The sequence below is a fragment of the Alligator sinensis genome, unplaced genomic scaffold (genome assembly GCF_000455745.1).
Source record: "Alligator sinensis unplaced genomic scaffold, ASM45574v1 scaffold907_1, whole genome shotgun sequence".
Classification (NCBI taxonomy): domain Eukaryota; kingdom Metazoa; phylum Chordata; order Crocodylia; family Alligatoridae; genus Alligator; species Alligator sinensis.
In genome coordinates this window covers 3,180,581-3,201,907 of record NW_005841925.1, presented here as the reverse complement: position 1 = coordinate 3,201,907, position 21,327 = coordinate 3,180,581, and the positions used below count along the sequence as shown (strand labels likewise).

At 48.3% G+C, this 21,327-nt stretch overlaps 1 protein-coding gene across 1 annotated transcript in view; it reads left to right on the top strand.

Moving 5' to 3' along the window:
* The first annotated feature begins 5,901 nt into the window (after positions 1 to 5,901).
* IRF7 (interferon regulatory factor 7) overlaps positions 5,902 to 21,327 on the top strand; it is a 27,371-nt gene continuing 11,945 nt past the window's right edge. The window contains exons 1-8 of the mRNA XM_006019218.3: positions 5,902 to 6,114; positions 8,124 to 8,237; positions 9,982 to 10,144; positions 10,714 to 10,915; positions 12,312 to 12,412; positions 14,716 to 14,767; positions 18,305 to 18,457; positions 19,390 to 19,617. Coding sequence (XP_006019280.1) covers positions 8,215 to 8,237; positions 9,982 to 10,144; positions 10,714 to 10,915; positions 12,312 to 12,412; positions 14,716 to 14,767; positions 18,305 to 18,457; positions 19,390 to 19,617 — 922 coding nt within the window. The 5' untranslated portion in view covers positions 5,902 to 6,114; positions 8,124 to 8,214. The remainder of the gene's footprint in view (positions 6,115 to 8,123; positions 8,238 to 9,981; positions 10,145 to 10,713; positions 10,916 to 12,311; positions 12,413 to 14,715; positions 14,768 to 18,304; positions 18,458 to 19,389; positions 19,618 to 21,327) is intronic.

The following is a 21,327-nucleotide window of genomic DNA, read 5'->3' as shown; positions in this document are numbered from 1 at the left end:
TGGTCCAGTCATGGGTGGAGTCCCACCAGGTCTCCGTTATCCCTATGACATCATAATTATTTGCATTGAGCAGGAGGATGAGTTCCTCCTGCTTATTCCCCAAGCTCCTGGCATTTGTGTACAGGCAAGCAAGTGCCCCCTGCGGGGCTCCTTCCTTGCCCACAGATTTTACTATGGCTGGGGCAGGGGTGGGCTCCCTTAAGTGCCTTGACCTGCTGGAACTTAAGGAGGTTAGAAACTTTCATGAATGGGCACACCTGGCTGCCTGTTTCTCCCAGCAGATGTCTGGGAAGTTAAAGTCACCCATGATGACCAAGTCCTTTTAGCGCGCTGCCTCTGAGAGATGTTTCGAGAATTCCAGGTCTAACGCATCCCCCTGGTGTGGGAGTCTGTAGTAGACCCCCACTGCCAAGTCCCTTTCACCCTGACCCATAATACCTCAATTTGCCCTTCTTCCTGGCCCAATTTAACTACAGAAGATGTATATGATTCCCCCTGCTGATCCCTTGCAGATGTGCTCCTGGATAATTTTCTCAGAGAGCTTCCCCAGGACCAAGGTAAGACTAACGGGCCTGTAGTTTCCTGGGTCCTCCTTCCTCCCCTTTTTGAAAATGGGGACCATTGGCCCTTTCCAGTCCTCCGGCACCTCACCAGAGCACCATGAGTGCTCGTAAAACTGTGCCTGGGGTCCTGCAATGACCTCTGGCCAGGGGTCCCGCAATGACCCCTGCCAGTTCCCTAAACACTCTGGGGTGGAGATCATCAGGACCTGCTGATTTGAACATGTCTAGTCCCACCAGAAGTTCCCTGACTAGGTCCTCACTGACCCTAGGCCTGGCAGCACCTCCCCTGGGTCCGTTGGGGATCCCAGTGTGGGGGATACCCCAGTCCCTGCTCAAAAAGATGGAGGCAAATAAATTGTTAAAGAGGTTAGCTTTGTCATCTGGTGTGACCACTAGATTTCCTAGCGTGTCTTGCAGAGGCCCTACCTTCTTTTTACCCCCTATGTATTTAAAAAAGGACTTCTTGTTATCCTTGATCTGGTTCGCTAGTCCCAGTTCCATCTCCATCTTAGCCTTCCTAACAGCCTCCCTACAGTCTTGAGCAATGCAGGTATAATCCTCCTTGGTGATGGCCCCTCCCTTCCATTGGGTGTACACCTCCTTTTTGGCCCCTGAAGGGCCATGGGAGTGGGAAGGGAGTGGGCCTGGGACTGGGCAGGGATCAGGAGGGAGCAGAGCAGAGCCGGGCCCAGGATCAGGATCAGGATCAGGGATGGGACTCACTGTGCCAGTGCGGCCACCCCTTCCCCCACGCCCAGGGTCATTGCCTGGTGCAATGAATCCACCACGCCCAGCCCTGCACCCGCCCTGGTTGCCTCTCTGCACTGGCCCCAGCTCCACACCACCCAGGGGGCCTGGAGCCGGGGGCCAGAGCAGGGCCAGCCTTGGCTGCGCTGCCAGGCCAGAGGGGATGGATCCCCTGGGACCCTTGTGCCCCAAGTCATCATTACTCTCTGGGGGTGTGGGGAGGTGGTTGCAGCTCCCACTGCTGCATGTGTCCCAGGAGTGCATGGATGGCGCGTGCCCCCGGATCTGTGTGGGGCAGGGCAGGGTGCCGCTGCAGGCTGGGGCAGAGGCTGTGCTGGGCTCTTCCCAGCCCGGCCCCCCCGCCAGGAACAGGCCGGTGCAGCCCCAGCCCCAGCCCACAGCAGCAGCCTGCCCTGACCCACGCAGATCTGGGGGCACATGCCCCCCCATGCCTCCTGGGGTGTGGGTAACAGCAGGAGCTGCACCCACACTGAGGAGCCACTCACAGCTCAGTCCCACGCTCTGTCAGCTGTGCAGCACCTGCCCAAGCCCCAGCTCCAGTCCAACTCCCTCCCCACCCCTGCTGTACCAGAAGCCCTCAGCCGAGCTGGCTTGTGGCCCTACCGCTACCCTGCTTTTGAGGGTGTTAAGCACTGCTGCTCCCCACCCCTTCTGCCGCCTATGGCCGTGGTCCATCAGATCCCTAAATTATCAGAGTTTGCACAAGGCTGAGAAAATTGCATGCAAGAAGGAAAGGATCAAGCCTATTCCCCTCTTGGGATTGCTTCTAGTTTATCCTGTGAGTCATCTCTAGAGTTCTTTCTTTTTTTTTAGCCATTGATCATGCATTTCAGCTGTATTGCTGGGGAGTGAAATCACACAGTATTCTGTTTCCTGAGTGGGTGAAAACTTCCTATGTGACATCCTGGGCAAGGAAAAGTTACACTCCATATCCACCAATACACACACACACACACACACACACACTGCTCTGGTAGCCCCTGGCTTTGAACCTTCATAGCTCAATATCCACACTTGAGCCTGAAGATCTGAATGCTTGGAGCTCGATAGCCTAAATTTTTGCAGAAAGCAAATGTAATGAGCACCTAAGTGTGCACCTGACAATGAACATGACACCTCCAGAATGAGGCCTTCTAGTTTAAGTCAGGGGCTGGAAACCTACCTAGCCCATGGAGCCATTGGGTCCAGGAGGGCTTTGCCCACTCTGAACTACAGCCAGGCAGTGGGGGCTTTGGTGGCAGGGGGCTTTGCCCCTGCTGCACTGCACCACACCATGCTTGGGCAATGGAAAGCTTCATCCTTAATGGGGTCAGGCAGCAGGGAAAAGCAGCAGCATCTGGGTCCTGGTAGCAGCAGTGGCCGGGTCCTACCATCAGCCTGCTTCAGACCCAAATCAGGTCATTCTAGCCCACTGCCACCAAAAGGTTGCTATTGAAAAGAAAAAGCTCCACTGGTCGGAGTTACAGCTGATTCACATCCTCTGTAGAAAAGGCAGGGCTATCACACACTGCATTCCAGAGATACCACGGTGGCAGTGACACGGGTGAAGGTGAACGTATTGAGAAATTCAGCCCTGTGTGGAAAAACATTTGGCTTTATTTGCTGGGCTGTGTTTCACAGTGGAAGTCACCTGGAAACTCCCAGTGAAACAAGGATATTTCCCAAACACAGCCAGGGGCCGAGCCTGTTTTACAGAGCTCACAATGCTGACAACAGCCTGCAGGTAGGCTAGCTGCCTCTTGACATTGCCCAGCCTTTGAGTAAATAGAGAGCTGAGGCAGACAGCAAGCAAACAAGGGCTCAGGGAGCAATGCGGGCAGAAATTGTTTCAGCCAAAGGAATGAAAAGTGCCAAGTTAGCAACACCCAGGAAAACATATTCGTTTCAACACAACTTTCACTGAGAAAGGTCTCCTGGATCAAAACTGGGAAAACACTGGAAAGGACCTCACGTGGATCATATGCCTTCTCTGCCTGATTCAGACTAGAGAACTGAACCTGAATTTTTCTTAGCCCATGAGTCTTCTAACTCACAGGCCCTTGGCTGCCCTGAGACATGTATTTCCTGTCACATTGTCCCACTTGGTATAAAATATCCCCTGAACCAGCACGCAAGAACCGGACTCTTGGTGGTTCAGGCATTCGCTTGGACTATGAGTCTTGCATTCAAGCCCCCGCTCTGGCCCCCGAGAAGGGACTTGACACCTTGGGTCTGGGCGTCCCATATGCTAGACAAGCAACTTCCTAATTCCAAAGGTGGGTCTGCCTCTGTCCTTGCTGAAAATGTGTCCTGGCTTGTGCTTATCCTGACATGGAATAGGAATATTTGAAATCTTAAAGCTTTCAACAGGATGAGAAGTCTATTTCGCCCACAGCTTGATCAGAAAATGTTGCCTGTGGCTATTTAGGGTCTTCTGTAGTAGAGGCAACCGTGATATACAGATGTGCGAGACACAGTTGTCCGCACCTCCCTCTGCTACAGGAAGACATGACATAAGTTCAGAGATGTGACTTTCAATTCTGGTGTGGAGGGGAAGGGAGAGGGGCAGAGGGGGAGCACTCACTTCCTCGTGAAGGCTATGTGGATTGCCACTAGCTCAGCACCAGCTTCCCCAACACGGGCTGCAGCAGCGACACAGGCTCCCTGCAGGCTGCCACTCTGATACCCCTCTGAATCAGCATCTGGGGCTTGTGCCCTAGTCATCTCCCCCTCAGGTTAGGCTACTAAATAAGTTTTGTCAAGAGCAGTGGTGCTCAATGTTTGGGCCCCACAGGCTAGATGAATGGCACAGAGCCAGTCCCCAGGCTGGATTGGACCCTGCACACCAGGATTGGGCCTGCATGCCTGGATTGGGCCTCAGCTGGCCCCTCAAATACCAGGATGAGGCCTCGGAGACCTTATGCCACCTCCTCTGGTCCTGAGTACTGGGGCCAGGGTTCAGGGCCCCAAGCCACTTCCACCCAGCCTTGCACTTGAAGATCAGGCTTGAAGCCCCCTGCCGCCCCTGCCTGATGTTACACACTGGGATTGGGCCCCACGTGCCCTGTGTGTCCAATCTAGCTTGCAGGGCCACAGCCCGCAGGGCTCCCTACAGACCTCTGGGTAGCCGGATAAGCCAGATGACATGATGCTGGGGGCCGGATCTGGCCCACAGGCTGGGGATTGACCAAGCCTGGTCAAGAAGAAGTGGGAAGGATGAGTAACCCAGGAGATTCAACCTCTCTAAAAGTCCTAAATTTGCAGAGGAGAAACCTTAAGTGATTGATGCAAACTATCCTAAAGACCTGCAGGCCGCCCTCATCTCATTGCAGTGACAGCTCCCCCTGCCTGACCCCTCTCTAGCTCCTCCACAGTTCAGCACATCCCTGCCTAGCACCATGATCACAACTAGAAAGCTCAAGTAGAAACCATGTAGTTCAAACCTATGAAGCAGCACAAACAGCAGCACCGCCCCTGAGCCAGCCATCCCGCCTGCTTGTTACAGCACTTACCTGACTGTACCTGAACTGGGAAGAGGCCGTGTTCAGACCAGCAGGGAGCAGCATAAGGTTGCATGCAGTGCTGGTATGTACTTCAGCTATGCTTGGCCAGGTTGTTTTAAGTTGAAATTAACTGCTCTCATCCTCCTAGAAGGGCACGGGGCAGCCTGGGGCCACCTTAACTCTGTGGTAGCAAAATTTGTGGGCAGTTAAGGTAGGAGAAATTAATTTCTGAGACCTTTGGAGATTCCTGAACACTACTGGCTTGTCCTTCCATGAACACAGGAAATGTCATATACCAGGCAGCCCAGCAGCAATTATGTTATAAGAAATGATCTTTCAATGAAAAAACCTAGCTGATCTAATACAGGGGTGTCAAACATATAGCCCACAAGCTGGATCCAACCTGAGGACGCAAGTGAGTTTGATACCCTTAATCTAATGCATTTTGCCATCTCCATGGGCAACCTGTGTCATGCATGCCCTAAGTGACACAGGCAGCCTCTGAGAGTGACATGTGGCAGACTGGGAAGGGGCAAGACAGCATGGCATCAGATAGGGCAGGGAGCAGAAAGCAGAGCAGTAGATTGGGCAAGGGAAGGGGACTGGAGGTGCAGTCAAGGAGGGCACTGGGCTTAATTTGTGGCATGCCTAGCCCCATCAGCCAAGGATTTCTGTTTAAAGCTGCTATTTGACCACTGCCACCAGGAATGATAACAGTGTATACAACTTAAATATTTACACTGTACATACAATACATTCTGTAAGCACAACTGTCCATTTTCAGTTTCATTTAAACATCTATTATGATGAAAACGAAGAAGAAGAAAGAAGTTCAATGGGCTATAATAAGTCCCGGGGAGCTGCTGGCATTGGAAAAGCAGCTTTAGAAAAGTGTCTGGCTGGGCTCCAGGATGGACAGCAGAAGGACCTTCATTATGGTAGTGATTTGTAGGGAAGCTGGTTCTCTAAACAGCTTTCTTAAAGAGCTGGAGAAAAATGAAACTTTTACTTTTGAGAAGATCATGTGATTTCCAGGAAAGGAAGTCCTATATATGGGCAGGAGCAGTAGAAACCACTTGCATCACCACAGCCGGACTAGAAATAGGTCTTGATAAAGTTTCATGTTTTTGTTTTATTAAACCCACCCATTCTGGAAACGTTGCGCCGGCTGATTGGCTGTGCCCTGAGCTGGACTGTGCCAGCCAACGACTATAAAAGGAAGCGTCTGTACTAAGCACTCTTCGATATTATTACAACAACTCACAGACAGCCCCTGGTAACATCCTTTGGAAACAGCAAAGGTAACCAATCTGGCAGGGTGCTGTTTTGTTGTTTCCTGCTAGTGCTGATCACTGATCAGAGCTGGGGAGGAGAGGAAAAAATTAATCACAGCTGCATGGGGTTGTCTTTTTCTCCATGCTTTGCAAATAACGAAATGCTTTTTGTTTAGCTTGTTCTTGTCATCTTGCAGCGAGGTATTTGAGCGAATGCCAAAAGAGCAAAGGTTGGCTGGATGTCTCAGAGTGGCATGTTGGCTCTGCGTGTGTGTGTGTGTGTGTGTTTGTGTGCTTGTACATGCTGAAATTCATATGTTTTGCCATTGATTTCAGCAGCACACTGCTTAAAGCCATTCTTTTGTAGGCAGATGATGACTTGCTTGGGAAGATTTCCCTCCTATCCTTCATAATTCCTGGCTTAGTTTACAGAAGTTTAACAGGCACCTGCTCCCCCTGCCTGGTTTCTGTGACTGGCAGAGGTCGTTGCCACAGATAGTTCACCTGAGTCTGCAAAGGCTTTGAGTTCCATAGGGGAAAACATAAGTTGCATGCACAGATGTGCTAAATATACAGTGACAGGTGACTTAGGTCAGCCTGCAGTTTGAGAGCTTGATGTGGCTTTCTCTCTGTGGATTTCATCAGACTCAGCTAACTTGCAGGGGTTTTGCAATGCAGTGAAGGGAAGCATGGAGGAAGTCACCATATAGATGTTTCAGGCTACTCATGTGCAGTCTGGGTGGTGCCAGGCAGCAGGCTACTGTTGCATCACGGTTATATTGGTTACTCAGCATTTGTGTTTATGTGCATCTGTTGTGGGAGCACTTTCAAAGAGCCCTTAACTGAAGCTTTGCTGACGTGGGTTACAAACTGTATCCCCAGTAACTAGATGGGGAAAGGAGGTAGAGGGCATGGGTGTATGTCTCTGTGGCTTGATCATGATCCTGGTGGAAGATAGTGGTAGAATCATTGCTAGAATTTGAGATCTCCTAACCTCAGGTTTTAACACCTTCATGGCATCTGTGTGCAGTGCCAGGCCTGCATGTGTCACCAAGATGCAGCATGCTGCTACCTGGTGGATTTAGCGACAAATTAGCCCCTCCTGGGAATATCCCACAGCATAATTCTACTGAAAGCTGGTGCTAGCTCAACTCAACTGGAGGAGGAAATGGGACCAGGCAGGATTGGTTTTAGGATAATAATCGAATAAATCGGAGAGGACAGGGTTACATGAGTGGCAGATTTTTTTTCTTAGACTCAAGGCAGTCCAGGGATTAGTAAATGCATCTCCTCCTCTGCGTGTTTGAAGTACAGCAAAAGCTGTGTTAACCGGCACTTTATTAGCCAGAAAAGTCCATTAACCAGCATCCGAGGGACGTGGCAAAAGCGAAACTGGAAGTGCCACTTCCGGGGGACTTCCCATTTTGCAGCCGTGAGCCGAGTTTTTCTTTGCCACTTCTTTGGCCTACAGCAAAACAGCCTGTGCGGGGCCCCCCTCTCTGTCCCCTGGCATGCTGACGCCAGGGACTGCACCAGACGGCGCACATTTAACTGGCATCCCCCATCCCCGGGAGATGCCAGATAACAGAGCTTTTACTGTGGATTAGTTGATAATTTTTCTTCTTTCTTAAAGCCCAGGAGGACCATTCTGAAGGACACCTGAGCAGCAAGGCTTATAGGTTTTGTTTCCTGGTTAGACTGAAGCTCTTGGGAACAGAAACCACCTTGTTTGTGGCATAAAGCATCTGCCACATTGTTTGCAACTATTGTGCAAACCATAAGTGTCTCTTGCTCTGCCCACCCCCTGTCCACAGACACCAGCAAAGTCCATGCAAGAAAACAGAGCAAAAACTCCCTTCCCCGCAGGAGGATGCCTCACACTGGCCTCAAGGAAGGTGTGCAGGCTAAAAGCTGCAAGGGAACCCAGGTGCACAGGGTGTTCTGCTCACGTGGTTTTTTTTTTTTTCTCTTTTGCACCCAGAGGGCATTGCAACATGCCAGTGACTCTGTATTGCTCTCTCTGTGCGTCTCTGCAGGTTCCATTGGATTGGCACAAACTCCATTCGGTAGGCAGGGAGCAAACTGCCCAGCCCTTGAGTCTGCAACTCGTCTGAGCCTGGCTGCACCATGGCTACTTCAGAGAATGAAGGGTGAGTGGCCAGGTTAGGAGGGAAGATGCATTGTGCTCTGCAACAGGAGTGATGTACCAAACCAAAGGTGACAGCAATAAGAAACGCTGATCAACCCTTCCTGGCCCAGTGGAGACTAAATTTACTGCACCTGATGGCAGTGTCTCAACATAGACCGTGCAGCTCCATGCCTTAGCTCACAATCTCCTTGCCACTAAATGAGCAGCCATGTAGCAGAGTTGGCATGGTGGAAACATTGAGTTAATTAGCACTGCTAAGTGATGGTGTTGATTAGCCTGCCTCCCTGACCAGACGCAGACATGGGTATGCTGCTCCTAGTTAGGAGTTGGGGGGAGGCGGAGATGTAATGCTGAACTCTGCAATGTGTTTGAAGGCACCATGACTGGACACAGTAAATTTGCTGTCTAGACATAGTCCCTGTTGCACTCTCCAGTCCTTATCATGGGTGGCAGACCTGGGTAGGTATCTGATAGGCAGTTTCCAGATAACTGGCCCTGATACCTCTGGGTGCCTGTAAACAAGTTCAGAAGCTGCTCCGACATGTTGTAATTACAGCGCATTGGAGTAGACTTGATTAATAGAATTTGCTGGAGCATGGTAATTACTGTGCTCCAGCAAGCCTCTGCGTCTCGTGTATCAGCATCCCCGTGCTTCAAAATGGTGGTGGGGCACTCCTTCTATAGCTCATTCGATGCTCCACCACTATTTTGAAGTGCATGGACACTGTTACACAAGATGCTCTGGGCACTTTATTTAGTGGCTCTTGGAGCCGCTCTTATTAAAGCACCTCCCCCCTCCCCACCCTAAGAGCATGTGTAAAAATATCCTCCAAGTCTTGCCATCGTGTATGACGCTGTCTTAGAGATGCCGCACATAAGGTTGGGACCTCACTGTGCTAGATACCATATGAACTATGGTAGGAAGGAGACTAAGTAGAGTAGATGGTCATCAAAATTGGGGTGGAGGGAGGAAAGGAGGTGTCACCCTTCCCCTTTTGAAGGGCTGTGGTGGGAAAGTGTGCAGGATGATGTCTCACTATGGCATCAGAGGCACAAGCTCAAGCCTTTCTCTGAAGGCTACTCCAGATGACTGCCTGTCAATGGGGACCTAGTCCTTTGGGCTGAGGAGTCTGGGCAGCTGGATATGATACTACTCGTATCCCTCTCCTGTGTTTCATTGGCTACAGAAACTGGTGTGCCACAGTGCAGTGGGCTTGCTAGCCTCATGCCTTTGCCAATTCCCTTTTTACAGATGGGGAGCAAAAGCCCAGGAAGATGTGAGGGCTTATCCATGGTCACAAGAGGCTGTCAATAGCACTGAAGGGGAACTCTGGCAACTGACCAGGCTGCATTCAATTTCTGTACTAATCCTGTACTATTATTGACTAATAATCCATGCATTGCATGTCCATAAATGCATTTGTCCAGAACAACTGCACACAGGTGCATCTTCGTGCATCTATACTTTGAGAGTTGCGTAGCAGCTTGTATTAGTGCACTAGCAACCAAAGCCAGCAGTGGATCAGCTCTGTCCTGATGCTGTGACAAGGAAAAGGAAGTAGCTTTTCACTGGCTTGTATAGGCCTCTGGTCACAAGCTAAACACCTGTATTTATTGCGGCAGAACTCTTCCCTGCATAGGAGTAGGCCATCCAGGGGTGATGTTGTTCCTTGTGGCTCTGGTCTTTCAGTGTGTGCTGTGCTTTTGCCATGGTCCTGTGTTAACCCCCGCCTCTATCGTTTTAGGGATTCTCAGAAATTGCGTTTTGGCCCCTGGCTGATTAAAGAGATCAACAGCAACAAATATGAAGGGATCCGCTGGACAAATGAAGCCCACACTGAGTTTCGTATCCCTTGGAAACACAATTCCAGGAGGGATATTACCAACAATGATAATGAAATTTTCAGGGTAGGATGCCAAATGACTCTCTCCTTTCCTTTGCAAAACCCCAACTCCTGCAGAAGCCAGTCCAAACCAGTGGTGTGACTCCAGATTTACTCCTGGGTAAATGAGTTTTCAAACTGATTGGGAGGAAGATTGTTTACAGCTATGGTGTAAACCAGATGAGGTCTTAAAATGTGCTAATGGTGGATTGGGAGGGATCTGTGCAGAGGCTTTCAGACCTTGCTACCAGAGAGAACAGTCAAGCTCTAATTTCTCTTTTTCTCTAATTCCTTCTTACCTATCTTCTCTTCACCCCATAAAAGGATTGGACAAATTCTTGGAAGAAAGGTGCATCAGCAGCTATTGAACATGCAAGTTAAGGGCACAGCCTCTGAATCAAAACTTCCTAAACCTTAAATGCTAGAGGCTGCAAGTGGGAGAGGAACAGGGGACAAACCCTTGGCCATACTTGGCACGCTCTCCCTTCCAGCATCCACTCTGTCACTGTATGACACCAGATACTGGCCAAACTGGACTTATAGTCTGACCTAGTAACTGGAAATTCTTATTTTTACCCTCATCTTTATGAATAGGCCTGGGCCATCGCCAGTGGAAAGTACCATCCAAATATCCAAGATCGAGCCAGGTGGAAAACCAACTTCCGCTGTGCCCTGTGTTCCACTAACATGTTCGTGATGGTGGAAGATAACTCCAAGAACTCCGACGACCCCCACAAAGTGTACAGAATCAAGCAGCCCCTCGCTGTGGCAACAAACAATGCTCCCGCTACTGCAAGTAAGGATGGGGGTTACATGTTGAGGGTTGAGATGGGTAGATATGGCTCCAAGCTGTGGAAGGAGTTGCTGTTGTTCTCATCCTGGCCCAGGCCCTGTGCCACACTGACTATACCACGACTTCATATGGGAGATGGGCTGTTTGCTAGAACCCTTTCAGGCTGCTAACATTACTTTGCCCTCTTCAGGTCACCTTAGCACTAACTGAAGGAAAACAAAAGAGACAGAAAAGATATCATTCAACTGTAGAGGTCGACTAATATCCCTCAGAAAAACAAGTACGACTCATTTTTCAGGGCTTCTGTAGCCAACAGGAAAACCTCTCTTGTTCCTTTGCACCAGTGGTTCTATCATGGAGCCAGATAGTTAGAAATAACTCACACCCACTGGCCCCTGCTACTTTCTGTCAATGAAAGCAACTGAACCTTCTTGAAAAATATGGGCCTGTGGTCTGAATGATGGGGGTGGCTCAGCTGGAGTGAGATTGTTGCTTACTACTGTTCCATGGCAGGTAGGATGACTGGCCCATGGATCATTCCTCAAGAGAAATATTTCTTCCCTTCTCCAAACCAAAGGTCTGCATTGAGGAAAGACGGAGAGCCAAGCTCTTGGAGAACAGTTGCACAAGTAGAAGTCAGTAGGGCTGTGTAGGTGATGGGAGCTGAGATGTATTTGAGGGAAGCACTCAGGAAGTCCCCCACCAGCTGTGTAACAGCTTAGGAAGATCCAAGTAAGCCAGTGGCATCAAGGGCAAGATTTTCAGAAACATTCCCATTAACTTTTACCTGTCACCAAAGAGATTCTTGCGTCCTCACTTTGACTAATGTACAGTAGCATAACTTGGGGAAGGGGTGACTTGGGCAGCAACCCTAGATCCTGCCTTTGTCGAGGGGCTCAAGAACAGCCATTACTGCAGCAGCAGCTGATTGCATCCCTGCAATTGGCATGGGAGAAGCCAGCACTGCCCTGGGCACCATGCAGCCTGGGCACCAAGCTTCACTACCATGCCTCTGCTAGTATGTGCTGGGAGCCCAACCCAAGGCACCTGAGAGGGGTGGGAAGTTTTAGAAAGTGCTGATGGCCTACCTCCTGAGAAGTAGGCCTCCTTCTGATACCTTCTGCATGGTTCCCACAAACAGGAGCACTCTGAATCACCAGCCCCTATTGAGAAATTAGGCCCTAGGTGTCCCCAACTGGAAACACCTGAAAACGGAGGGAATCCAAAATTTAGCAGAGCATCTTTTGCAGATGTGGATCTTAAATTCTGAGCAAACACTCCCTCCTCATTGGAACTGTATATCATGACAAAGTCCCCCTGTTGGAAATTCAGGCATGTGAATTATGGGATCTATCTGGTCAGTATGGTTCTCTGTGTAATTTTATGGTTTGCCTTTTAGACCATATACTGCAGGAGGATGAAGACGACAAAGACAAGCTTGACATGAGACCTCCTACTGTGAAAGTCCCCGTTCTGTCACAACCTACATCTCGGATAGAGGTACTAGAACTGGGGCAGAGAGGAGAGGGGGAAAAAACTAAACATGAAGGATCACTGCTGGAATTGTTCAGAACCTGGGAAGATGTCTCAAGTCAAAGAGGTTCATGGGGAACTGTCATCAGTGGGGTTTTCTTTCAGTGCTGACCCAAGCAACGTCACTGTTAGTCCCCTGCATATAAGCATCCTGATGCCATTGAGAGTTGCTCTTACCATGCTTCTTGCCCTGGCAACATGACTGGGCAATTGATCTCTGTAACACCCAGCTAAGCTGAGATGTAACTAGCAGTTCTGGAGCCCTGGGAAGAGATGATGTTGAGTGTCCCCAGCCCAAGCATCTGTCAGCTGCCACCACAATGGCAGCCAAGGAATAGAGGCCAAAGAACCTGCTGCTCTCTAAATGGGCACCTGGGTCTGGTCACCCATTCATTTCACCCTAGTTCATACTTAGGTGCTATGTAGAAGGTGTTTCAGTTCATGAGTTTCCCCCTGTGCAAGAAGGGTCTTCCATAGTGGAGGTGAAGCAATTTTTGCCTGACTACCCACCATTTCCATGCATGCAGTAGGCTGCAAAGAGGCATGAAAGTAGGCCCTGTCTGGACACCTGCTCACTCCTCTCTAGTCCAGCTGGGCGATTTCTGTTCTTAAGGCCTAGCTTACAAAAAAAACCAAACCCAAACCTTGCTCCAGAATAACTACGGTGATTTTTTTTTTTTTTTTTTTTTTAATCCATATACGAACATATAAATTTTTTATACTATATTGTATATGTGTAGAGGTGTGTGTGTGTATGTATCTATAATTAATACATTTGTCTGCACATGGGTTAATAACGTATATTTATAAATATTTTATAAAATTCACACACATTATAAACAAACCTTGTTTGGGAGCTTAGTAGAAACAGTAGAGAAGTCTCCCAGAAATGTGAAGTAATTGTATCTACACAGGTTTGAACTTCTTTAACGGGTCAGATTAAGTTGGGCTTGGTCTATATTACAATCCTCTGCAACAGCTCTGTGGCAGCTGGGAAGGCTGAAACAGTCATATCCCATAGCAGAAATAATTGTACCAGCTAAACCCTTGGCAAAGATGCAACTCTGCTGGCCACAGAAAAGCCTCCTTGTGCAGGGAGCCCAAGTGCCATCACAGAAAGCAGTAGCTGCCCTGCTATATCAGATGGCCTGGAAGCTAGCATGGACATCCTCACAAAGACGAGCCCTTCTATCTTGGTAAGATTCTCAGCTAGTAAATCAAACCAGCTCCTTTCGTGTGAGTGGAATCACATCAGGTCACACTAACTGGGGATCTCACCCATTGTATACCCTGGGGATTTGCTCCAGTTCCCGCAAATCAGTCGCCACTAGCAATCTTAGCTCTTTGGGTGCAAATGCTTGGTTGTGCTATTGGAATCAAAACACGCTGAAGAGGTGATATCTTTTATTAGACCAACTAGATATTTGCAAACAAATTATTGCATTTATCTGCAAGCTTTTGGGCACGCACACCCTTCATCAGGCATAGGAGAGAACAGAGATTGTAAAAGTTCTCCTGGGTAGAAATGAAAATTCGTATTTCACAGGAGGGCTGAAGGTGTGGTAAAATCCCCTGTTTGGAAAAGTTTATTTGTCCAGGTTGGGCACAGAGAAAAGTTGAAACAGTCTTTTTACCTCAAAGTTATCCAGTGGCAAGCTGGCATATTTCCTGCAGGCTATGTTTAATATTTCACAGAAGAGTGGAAAGATGCAAAGCTCTTCTGGCTAGGTGTTTAAAGTGGCGAGGTATCTGTGTTCCTGTGCTCTGCAAGATGCAAATTCACTCAAACAATGGCAGGAGCCTGGTGTTAGCAATTCAGATGGTAAAATGCTCCCTACTTGTAAAAGTCAGTTGGTAAAATGCTTCCTTCTTGTAAAATTATGCGGCTTCCCTTCCATACCAGAAGAGGTGCTGCTGCTGTTAAGCAAACTCCTTGGCTTTCAGCTCCATCTCCAGTAGATTCCTTTTCAGGTCCAAGTTGGAAAGCATATTTTGCTCGTATGTATCCTATGAAGCCATTATTGTCTTTGGCTCAGACTGACATTAGCAGACTTGTGTTTCTACTGAGCCATTAAAGAGCAGTAAAGCTAGATGTAGAACAAGACTGTTGCTGAATCAACTCCACCTGAGAAAGCTCCCTTGTAAAAGTGTGCCTAGATGTACATAAGTAACTGTTGGGGCATTTGTTCACAGATGCACTTGCTTTCTCAGATTTCTGTGATAATGCAGTTAAACAAAGCAAATGGTCTCATCATGCTTTTATTTTTCAGCTGCAGATAGAAAATGGTTTTCAGAGTTTATCGCTGAGAAACCCTCCTCAAGGTGAGTGACAGACTGATTTTCTTTTAAATAAATAAAGGACTGAATTGCATGAAAATAAAACCCAGAAGAGAACATCATGCACTTAGTTGTTTGTAACAGCCTCTCAAGAACTTAGAGATGAAAGATCTTCACCTAACTACTGATCTGTTTCATCTGAGCAGCAGGTCCTCCCCTATATTCCTGTTCCTGGTTATTTACATTTTGTCTGGGTACTGCAGGTCTTGCAAGAACCCTGGGTTCATTTTCCAGCTGTGCTCCTGACTCACTAAGACACTTTGGGCAAGCCACTTTAAGCATAAACCGTCAGGTGCCTTTTATGTGGGCACCCAAAATTATCAGGAACTGATCATAAGGTTTGATGCGCTTTTGGAATCCATACTTCTCCTACAGCAATGGTACCATATATGAATATGAATGGACCATGTACATGCTGAGCATCCACATCTCTTCTGACATCATTGCAAAATGCATGTGGTGAGCATGACTGATAATCAGGTCCTAGAAATGTCATCAGAGTGCACAGCCATAAAAGAACAAACCTACCCCAAGTCAGTGAAGGACTTTGGGAAATGTAGCCCTGAGGCATCCTGGATCTCAGTTGAGCTATTGGTAGAGTGTGGGGATAGGTACTTACTTGTCACTGAAAAGGATCATAAGCTACATATATGAAAAGCACCTCTAAGGCAGCAGTTTTCAACTTGTGGTCTGCAGGCCCCTGGGGGTCTGCAGACTATGTCTAAGGGCTCTATGAAAGATGACTGTGATCAATCAAAAGTATGTGAATGCCTACATTTACAATTCAAAAGGGTCCTCACCTACATTTGACATTTTTTAGGGGTCTGCAAATGAAAAAAAGGTTGAAAACCACTTAAAGAAATAGTCATATACTAGGATAATAGTAACTGTCATACAATTCTCCATCCTGCCACACACCTCCATCCTGCCACACACCTCCATCCCGATTATCTAACAGGAACCTGCTTGGGTAATTGGTGGTGCACCAACAGCAGCTTCGGTGGCCTGTGGCCAGACTGGGTAAAGCCTGAATCCAGACTTCTCAATCTGCAGACCGTTCAACCACATGTTGCTCAACAGGGTTGGCTGTCTAAAGTCTTCAGGGCAGAAGCACTGGCTCTTAGGAGCTCTGCATAACCAAAGATTTTTTTGCAGCTCAAAGAAGGGTTTGGAGAGCCAGGGCCACTAAATTACTGTTACTGGGCAAGTGTTTTCACCCTGCTTCATGCTTCATTTTAATCACCCCAGCGTGGTGTAGCTGTATGATCTTGCACATATAAAGAAACCTGAGGAGGTGCTGGCATGAGAGACACTAGGAAGTGTACAGCCTTAGCAATCGGGAGCCTTCCTGAGTCTGTCAGCATTTCTATGTGCCCTATGCTAGGGAGCAGGGCAGCCTACCTAGGGAGTCATTCTGTTGTACATAGACTTTGATGCAAGGCTCCATAGCCTGGTGTAATATCTGTGAGCCTTTTCTGCCTCTTCTGGAGCTCAGATGTAATCCCAGAGATGCAGCTAAGGCTAAATAGGTAAAGACTGGGTGCACCTACATGTGCGATTTACTGAGGAATAGACCAATTAGCTCCGTAGTAAAGCATCACCATTACTTACACATGCTCCTGTATTAGGGTGCAGTAAACTAATGAACTCTGCTGTAGGATAGTACTGTCCGGGACAAGTGCTATCCTACAGCGGAGTAGTTACATACACCAAAACCCACATGTAGACAGTGACTGGGGTTGGTAGGGCATGAGGCTGCTACAGTGTGGGGGCTGCCTAGTGGCTAGCCCCACATTTTAGCACCCACATGCCCCAGCCAGCCCCTCTGCAGTACATTGAGCCAGGGCAGAGCAGCCCTGGGCTGGCAGGCTGACCCCTCAGGTCCCCTGTCAGCTGGGGCTGCCTCTCTCCAGCTCGATATGCTGCAGTCCTGAAGCTTATTGCCAGTTGCTAACGGCACATGTAGATATACCCACTGAGGATACAGATAATGTAATACATGCTTGGGATCACTTGAGGGAGCCAGAGTCAGGAGAGGAGAACAACGTATGGTAGTAGAGGGCAAAATATGGCCCAGGGCCAGATCTGGTCCACAAAGTGATATTGCACCGCTCAGTAAAGGCATGGGGGTAGTCCAAGACATGGTTTATGCCCAGGCATGCAGCAGGGCTGGGCAATGTGACTGCTGGACTCCATTTCCTGGCAGCCCCAGCAGTGGCTTCTTCCAGCTGCCACCAGGCACAGCCTTGCTGTCTGGGTACCCCAGACCGTCCACCCCACACCTGCTTCCAGGGGCAAGATCTGTGCGGGCAGGGCACTCCACCAGGTGGACATAATCAGAGCGCCCTGCCTGTGCAGCTCCCAACTGCTCTCCATGGAGCCCCTGGGATCTTGGAGTGGTGGCAGCGTGGAGCTGTGCTGGGGCAGAGACATGATCTGTTCCCTGCCTGCAGAAACCACGTGTCGCAGAGGGGTGCAGGCAGTGGATCATGGCTCTGTCCCAGGCCTTGGCCCTGTGCTGTTACTGCCCCATGACCCCACCCCATGATCTTGGCCTCACCCACCCCTCCTGCTCCTGAACACCACTCCCCGCCCGCCCATGACCCCCATCACACGTAAGGTGTTTTGGCGAGTTGTTGTGGGAGAGTTGGGGCTAGCGCTGACCTGGTCCATGACACCTCAGCAAAGTTCCCTATTTGGCCCCTGGGCCCAAATAATTGCCCACCCCGATCTATGGTCATGCTGATAAGTAGTATGGACAAGGAATCCAAGTTAAGCCAGGCTCCCTTCATTTAAGATTTGATCTGCATGACCAGGGTCTGCAAGTGTTTAAAGCTCTGCTGATCTGAATTCAATCTGATTCAGAAGTTGGAGATGCTACTCAGTGCTTCCCAAACTCTTCCTCAGCATGACCCCATTTAAGGCCATATTTCCTCAGCATGACCCCTTACTCCTAGCCCAGAGCCCCTCCACCCCCGTTACCCCATCCGCTGATGTTGTGACTCCATTTGGGGTTGCGACCCACAGTTTGGGAACCACTGCACTACCTCATAGCTGGTGGGTCAGTGGCAACAAGTCCGCTGAAGAACCTCTGAGCAATGCTATCAGGGGCAAGAGCCTGCAGCATGATCAACCATAACAGTGGGGGCTGGGGTTGTGCAGGTACCAAAGTGCACAGTTGACAGCCCAGGGGTCACAAGCCCAGGGGCATAGCAGAAACACTTCAGGTGTGGCCCCGTGAGATTTCAATGAATCTTCAAATTCTGCTAAATACCTTGTCACACGGACATGAAAAAGGAAAGGATCATGATGGCAAGTTCAAAGGGCAGACAGACTTGGCTAGCAGTGTTACACCCTCACCATCTTCCTTTTACCAATTGTGGCACAGGCTCAGGTGCAGGGCAAAGTGAGATTATATGGTTCTACAGTGGTAGGGATGTTTATGGGAAAAGGGTGGGGGGCAGGTATGAAATCTTGCAACAGGCATGTAATTTAGACAGTCTGGTTTGCCTTGTTCCACAGAAATGGACAGCATGCAGGCTGGAAGGGCAGACTACTACCTCTTTCGGGATCAGATGAACATCTGCCATCATTCCACTTCACATGATTACCCTGATGAACCTGACCTACTGGAGTGGTTTATGAGTCCTTCGTTGCTGCCCCTCATTGCTGGAGGTAGGTTCAGAGGCAGGACCATACCAAGATATGTTTGTATTTCATATAACATCTGTCTCTCACAAACCCCTTGCAATTTTATCCATGTTGCAATGTCCCTGAATAATTGCATAAACCAGATTCAAGGGAAGAGGAAACCTTTCCTGAGGAAAGCAGCTTGGCTTGCTTTAGAGTTGCCTTCCTTCCTGGGCATTGGGAGCTGTAGGGAATCCTGTGCAAGTCCCAGAGGAGTACCGGACAGAAATTGCACCCAGTCATGCAGGGTGGACCAGGCGAGAAGAGCCAATAACTACGTCTGTTGGTGTTTTATTCTTTGTAGTAGTTATGATTCTCAGCATGCTCTCTGCTGGGTATGTGGGAAGTGAACCCCCATTGGGGGTTGCCTACCCATGATTTTTCATTGGGAATCCCATCTTGGATGTCTTTTGGCAAAGCCCCTGTTACAGCTGGCTTTCTAGAGGGATGGCCAGATCCTGACAGCTGTCTTCACAATGGGAGAAGTACATTAAATCTCAAGGGCCCTCACTGACTGTAGATCAGAATCAACTCTTATACTGTCCAAGCCAAAACCAGTCCATGATGGTCCTAATTTTGTGTCTCCCTTATAGGGGTTAGGTACCACCCCCCATCACTAAGGTGTCTGAGAACTTTCCTTAAGTCTCTCTCTTCTCTGGTTTGGAGTTCTAGAAAGCTGGGAAAGGGTTGGGAACTCTTATTGGGACAGGATGGGAAGGACAGAGAGCGGCTGAGTGATGATACTGTGGATGCTACTGTGATGACAATGATCATCTCTGCAGCATTTTTTAAGTGTCAGAGGGCAAAACCACCAGAGATTGCAATTATAAAATAAAAGTTAGCCTGCTGCAGTGCCTCACTTGATCCTGGTCATTAACCCTGTTGTTCCTGTCTTTTTTTTCTCCTAACCTCACCAGAGGAAGGTCCATATTATCAACCAAACCAAAGTAATTACCCCCAAGAGGAGAACAGAGTGCCAAATGGACCAGTGGAGAATTATACCCCAGTTATCCACTGGGCAGTCGAACCTGTGGCAGAATTCCATCCAGTGCAGAATGGTTATACCCCTTCTGCTGCTTCATTTCTCCAGCAGGACCTTTCACACAGTGCTGCCATACCTGTCACAGGTCACCTTAATAACACAGGTTGGTATATATCCCACTATCAGAGAGCGGGCTAGGACTATATACAGGCATGCACTCAAAACTCCGGGTAACATAGAAACAAGCAATTACCATCTTAAACAGTGGTTCTCAACCTTTTTAGACTCAAGGTACCACTTAGAAAAGTGTCAGCTCTTAGTTCTCACTTGCTTAGATTACAGAAAAATAATAGAAATGTTCTTCTGCTGCAGACCACAGCACAGCAGGATGGTTTTTGAATTCCTGTGAGTCATGTATAGGTGTTTACACACCTAACTGTGCAAATACTGCAAGATGTCTCTCACCTTTAAAAGGATCACAGGGCATCCTGGTTGAGAATCACTATCTTAAATTAAAACATACAGAAAAAACCCAGGAAACTTCATACCTGCTCAGACCCAGGTGTGAAGTTCAGAGTTGCAGCTGAAAGTATTGCTGGCACAGGAGCAGCTCTCTTCCAATGTGCTCTTTATACTGATTTAATTGAATGTTCCTTCAGGTAGGAACCACCAGCTGTTGTAAAAGCAACACCTGGTGGCTCATCTTCCTGCAGGCTACAATTGACTTGGCCTGTTGAGGGGAGAACAGGATCTTTTGACTTCATGTAATGGGTAGGTAAGAGGGACCAGTTCCCACTACATGCAAGATGCAAATTTTTGTAATTTTGAGTCTTTACCAGTATCCAGGTAGTGTTCTGCAACCAAACCCCTGTTTTACTTCTAGGACTTGTCAAAAATCTTCCATCAAAACAAACCTTGCTGCAAACTGGCTTTTTGATGGGGGGAAAAAGAGAATATTACACAAACAACACCTGCTTTCTGAGAGAGAACTTTACTGAGTTTGTTTGAAAAATTCCCCCAATTCTTCACTTTAAGATAACTATTTTTAATGAAAATTTATTTTTTGTCCAACTTTGCCATGCGGAAAAACTCTCATTTCCAACCAACTGCAGTGTCTATAATTGTATAGGGTTGTAGAGCTGGAGCCAAAAAAGTACTTACAAGCCCATTTGGTACTTACAAGCTTGGTCCAGCGATTACAAGCCCATTGATTTCAAAAGGAAATTAGATATCCAGCTACCCTTTGGCTCTGATCCACAATGCTTTGAGATAAGCAAGGCTTGTCAGATTATTTAGCCCCTTCTTCTGGAAGTACAAGGTTATGTTCCCCCCAAGAAAAATATGCACGGGATACTAAAATTCTGCTGCTGTGGGGTCAGATTTAAGAGCTCATCTCCTTAGACCTTGGCCACAACTAAATCTCCACCCACACAGCATTCTCTTTTAATGAGTGTAATGCTCATTGTTGATACAGCATCAGCATATGGTGAGGGACAAACTCTGCCCCAAAGAGCTTCTCATCCAGGTTGAGGGAAGAGTGGTTATGCAGTTAACAGGATAACTCAGCAGTAATGTGTGGCATGTCCTGATAGCACTATCATTGTGGCTGAGCCACGTTGTTTTCTTCTCTTTATAATCTGGTTTTGAGTGAAGGTTTAGGGCTCAAAGGCCTGTTTGTAGTTTCAGGGGAAGATGACTAGCTTGGACTCTGACCCAGCACCTACTAAAGCTGGTGGGAAAGGGTCCCCCTGTCCTCAGTGGGAAACTATGCCTAGTTGAGAGTATGAGCACAACACAAAGGCAGAGCGTGGGGTAGGGGAGTAGGTAGACCTTAATGCCATTGTTGCAAAAACAATCCATCTTACAAACCAAT